The sequence below is a fragment of the Dioscorea cayenensis genome, chromosome 5 (genome assembly GCF_009730915.1).
Source record: "Dioscorea cayenensis subsp. rotundata cultivar TDr96_F1 chromosome 5, TDr96_F1_v2_PseudoChromosome.rev07_lg8_w22 25.fasta, whole genome shotgun sequence".
NCBI lineage: Eukaryota > Viridiplantae > Streptophyta > Magnoliopsida > Dioscoreales > Dioscoreaceae > Dioscorea > Dioscorea cayenensis.
This window is the reverse complement of record NC_052475.1, coordinates 4,664,737-4,669,673: the sequence shown is the minus strand read 5'-3', so window position 1 is coordinate 4,669,673 and position 4,937 is coordinate 4,664,737. Positions and strand designations below refer to the sequence as shown.

Here is a 4,937-nt window from a genome sequence, read left to right as displayed (position 1 = left end):
ATTATTATTATTATTTGTCTTAATTTTTAATGTGTCAAAGATTAATAATAATATATAATATAAGAATGATAAACAAATATAAAAAATTGAGTTATACAAATAATATTATTACTCTAAGATTATGTTTTATTTTCATTATAGGGATTTATCATTTTTTCTCTTTGATAAACAAAAAAAACATTGCAAATCTCATGATTGGTGAGTTTTTTTCTCTTTGGTCAATTATCTCTAAGATTATGTTTTATTTTCATTATAGGGATTTATCATTTTTTTTTTCCTGTTTGTTTGATATCTAATTTAATTTTTTTTATTTATGTGTGATTATTTGTTGTGTGAAAATATTTATATTTGTTGAATGATTGTTAGATATTTGCTAAATATTTGTTTCATTATGAAAATTATTGTGAAAAATTGTTATATATTTGTGATTAATTGCTATGAAAATTTTAATTATTCATTAGATTATTTGTTGAATAATTGTTGTATTTAATAATTGACTTATATATGAATTTGTTTAAAGTTGTTTTTTAATTACATTATTTGTTAATTTAGTGCTTAACTAGTTGAGTGATAGCAATTTTACACATAAACCAAATTTTTTAAATGAATATATATTTCATATATTTTAAAATATTAATTATTATAATCTCAAGTTTGAAATTAATAGAATTATTTAAAATTTTAAAAAAATTAAATTTAAATTCAGCACCCCTTAATTTTAGTTTTGGTTCCGCCCTTGACAGGAAGTGAAAACTTACCTTTGATTTTTTTTTAATTAATGATAGGATTTTATTTTATAACAAGAGTATAATTAGTACAACATATTATTATAATATATTTTTTCTTTAACCAAATGATTTATCAAACCCTCTCCTCTTTTCCTCTCAATATTTTTTTAATACTTTCCCACTATGTTAATCTCTTTATTTTATATAAAAAACTGTTTTTCAAATTAAAAAAAAAAATCTGAAATTCATTCAATTTAAACGGAAAAAAAAAAAACAAAAACCGTTTCAATTATTTTCACAAAGAATCTAATAATAATAATAATAATAATAATAATAATAATAATAATAATAATAATAATTTTTTTTTAAAAAAAAATAGAATTTAGAATTTTTATTTAAATTGATTAAAAATAAAGTCCATGCGTTACTTTTCTTGTTTTAGATTTTAGATTGCCCAAGAGTCTAATAAAATTGAGCATATGAAAATAACATTGATGGCCTCCAAAAGCCATGATAAAAAATCAAGGAACCCCTCTCATTCCAGATTTTTGATATTTTGGCATTACCACCCAAATATAATTCTTTCTTTTCTAAAAATGTGCTCATGATAAAACCTCCCTCTTATTATCTTATATATATATTTTATAAAAAAAAAATCTCTTCTAAGCCTCAGAGACAACATTAGTATGGTCTAGTAATAAAATACCTACAGATACCTTGGCAGTGAATAGGCAGATGGGATTCAAAACCACAACCCTGTGGTATAAATACTGTTCAATTGAGACTCATACTACATAATACCATTTATTCACCGGAAGGTTTTAATTGACAACAAGACTCATTTACAGAGGTAATTTTGATTCATTAGCAACCTCAAAGATTATTGTTCGTTTAACCCTGCAAAAAAGGCGGCAAACACATCAAATTATGGTGAGTCCAAGTTAGTCAAGAATTTATGTCTACTTTGGGTAGCCACAACCAACATGACCACCACCAATAAATAAGCCGCCACATAGCCACCTCTTTCAAGATTGATCAACCACAACTCAATCACTTCCATGACTGATAATCCCTCCAGTGACAAGGGAAGTTTTACAGTGGGCAGACACACTATAAGATTTAGCAAGTCATTTTATAGATTAGAATGTTTCTTCCAATTCCCTAATCATGTTGCAAATTTTAGGTTTCCATGGTTAGAATATTTTCGAATGATTTCAGAAATCAAGATATTTTCATGAACAACAACAACATATGATTTATTAGAATGTTTTTAAGAATGCCAACAAATGTTACAAAAATTGTAGACAAAACTCAGTTTGAAGTAAGTTTTTTTTGGGAAGAGGCAGGAGACGAGCCACTGGGAGGGCCGGGGACGTCATAGGCGCTCGGTGGAATAGGTGAGGGACAGGGCACTGCTCACGTGGTAGCGAGGGCAGCCCATCGCATGACCACTGATCACTCACAGAAATGCTGCGCCGTCAGAGAATCGAGACTCTCATCAGCTCGGTGAGGCTACATCGGCCGCAGTGTCTCAGATAGGGCCGAAAGTCGTTGGCAGGGTTTGAAAGTAAGTTGACACAAACAAAAAATTCATCAAAGCTCTTAGGAATAATAGTTTATGTATTCCAGTGCATAATTTTGCAGCTCTTGCAAACTTCAAACTCATCAAAGCTCTTTGGCATAGAACTACTATACAAGGATGACCATGACCACATTATATTGGACAAGATCCATAAATATTTACCCCATGAGAAATTCATAATAGTTCTCCAACTATCTCTGCTCTTCTTAGACTTGTGCCACATAATAGATCATATATAGGATGCAAAGGTTTTCATTGTTCTCTTTTCTATGCTGCACAGCCAACATCTTCCAATATTATCCCATTTCAACTATCAACCTCTGATGCAAACAGAATTCACCTATTGAGGCCACTGCTTGGCTGCCTTGCCTCATAATTGATAGTGCTAACTTAGCTCCAAACAAAGAATACCAAAATGATACTGCCACCTGACGACACTTATTGATTGTTTCTTTGTAGAACCAACATCAGTTCAACTTAGCCAGCCTCTACGAAGAACTTTATCAAACTATCCCTAAAACCTAGCTTTTCCTATGTGGAGTTCACATTTCACATTCATCCTGTTACAGAAGGTGTTATCTGTCAGCGTTTAATTATATATTGTAAAACTTCCAACTTAACGCATCAGCACTTGAGCTTTGTCAAGACGCATAGTTAAAAGAACACAATTTTATGATATCCAAGAAAGTTGCACAAAACAGGACATTTGCATCAATGCTATCTTCATCCATATGGGAATGGTTTGGGTTAAGTGAACTTACAGAGAAGAAATAGGCCTATGAATATATCAATTAACATAAGAAACTTATTCACATTCATTGGTCAAATAAGATAAAAGAAATAAGGACAAGGAGATGATAAACTAGAAAACAATAATCAAGCCAGTTTGATACCCTCCAGGACAATATATAGATATCTTACAAGGCTGATAAGGCCACAAGGGCATCCAACAAATATATCCAAAACAAATTTGTTCTAGAAGGAAGTTAATTAAAACTAACATCTTGTGCTTGGAGGACTCAAAGCAAATGAACATATAATTTCTGGATGAAGAAATGAGGTTTATAAAATTTTATGTCACTCAAATTGATATACACATAAGATGCAAATATAGCTTGATTTCTTCAAAGAAAAGACCTGAATAGATATACAACATTCAACAGAGAATTGTTACAATTTAAAAGCATCCAGAAAGAGGGAAAAAAACCTGATTTCATTTTTTCTTTAGCCTCTCATTAGCCTCCACTTATTGGAGGGATGATAGCCAACTCATCTCCATTTCTCACAACTGTGGACTGAGGAGCATACTCCTCATTCAGTGCCAAAACCATGGAATTATATATTTCATTTAAGCTTGGGAAGTCAGCCAACAGCTTGCTCAAACAATCCCCAGCAGTGCTTCCAAATGGCATCTGAAGAGAGATATCTGTCAAGCCAGTAAGGTCACGAGCCCTGGCAAAAAACAAGGCCTTAACCTTAATCGGAGAGCCCTTATTTTGGTCCTCGCCATTTTTTCTTTTCAAGTTCCCAACTTCTTCAGCAGACTCATTAATATTAGAAGAATCTGGTAGTCAAGATTGGACAAAAGTCAACAGACTTTTAAGCTAAATCACTGAAGAAATAGAACATATTCATGAGCACAACTACGAAAGCAAGATAACCGGAATCTAACTAGAATTCAAATGAGGTCTTAGATCTCAGAAAGCTCTGAAGTAATGGGGAAAGAAAGTTAACGCAAGGCCTGAATCTGAAAGGAATGCGAAATTTAGAATAAGTATTAATAAAAAATATTTGCAAACGAAAGAAAGATACAGATTTGGTTGCATGTATGGAGATTGGTATCCACAACAAATGGAAGAGGAATTTCAGGATCATCAAAAAGAGAATAACAAAATACAAATAAAATCAGGCCATAAATCATCTGATAAAGGAAACATATGGGGGATTACTGACACGAGAAAATAAAGAAATCTCCAAATTTGAGCATAAAGTTTGTATCTTGGAGCACTGCTTTTGCAATGCATCAGAACCCAATCAGAAAGCACCTGATACACTTGTCCAAAATTAAAACAATATATTTTACCAGTGCAAATATTGTTCTTGCCTATAAATTATATGTGTAAATGACACCAATGGTTTAAATCCAACTATAAAGGTGACAACTTTTTGAGCATGAATCCACACAAATCACAAAGAACTTGATGTAGAGTTCAATTGAGGAAGGAACATGATTTTTGACAAATCAAATTAATGGAATCACTACATGAAAATAAACCCCTAATATATTCTGATTCTCATCAAAATCACAGCCTAGAAAACCAGTATCTTCAACCAAATCATTAAAACCAAATAATAAATAACGAAATTACATAAATATATTACATATAAATCATCATAAAATTGTACACGCCTAACAAAGAAATCATCAAGCTCCACACAAAGAAGTACAACATCAGCCACCAAATTCCACTTTACGAGTTTGCAATCGACAAGATACCAGAGATAAAAAGAAGGAATCTCACCGATTGTTGACGAGGGATGACAAGGGACGCCGTAGCTCCCTTCTTGTTCATCCATCCTCCCTTTTCAGAATGCACAGCAAGATAAGACCACAAAGTGCGATTTTT

The 4,937-nt window shown here is 31.8% G+C and overlaps 1 protein-coding gene across 1 annotated transcript; it reads right to left on the bottom strand.

The window, feature by feature from the left end:
• Window positions 1-3,408: 3,408 nt before the first annotated feature.
• Window positions 3,409-4,937, bottom strand: LOC120260585 (molybdopterin synthase sulfur carrier subunit). The gene is made up of 2 exons (XM_039268096.1): window positions 4,833-4,937; window positions 3,409-3,874 (listed from the first exon to the last, which is right to left on the bottom strand). Exons 1-2 carry the CDS (start codon window positions 4,885-4,887, stop codon window positions 3,546-3,548), a joined length of 384 nt encoding a protein of 127 aa, XP_039124030.1. The 5' UTR covers window positions 4,888-4,937; the 3' UTR covers window positions 3,409-3,545.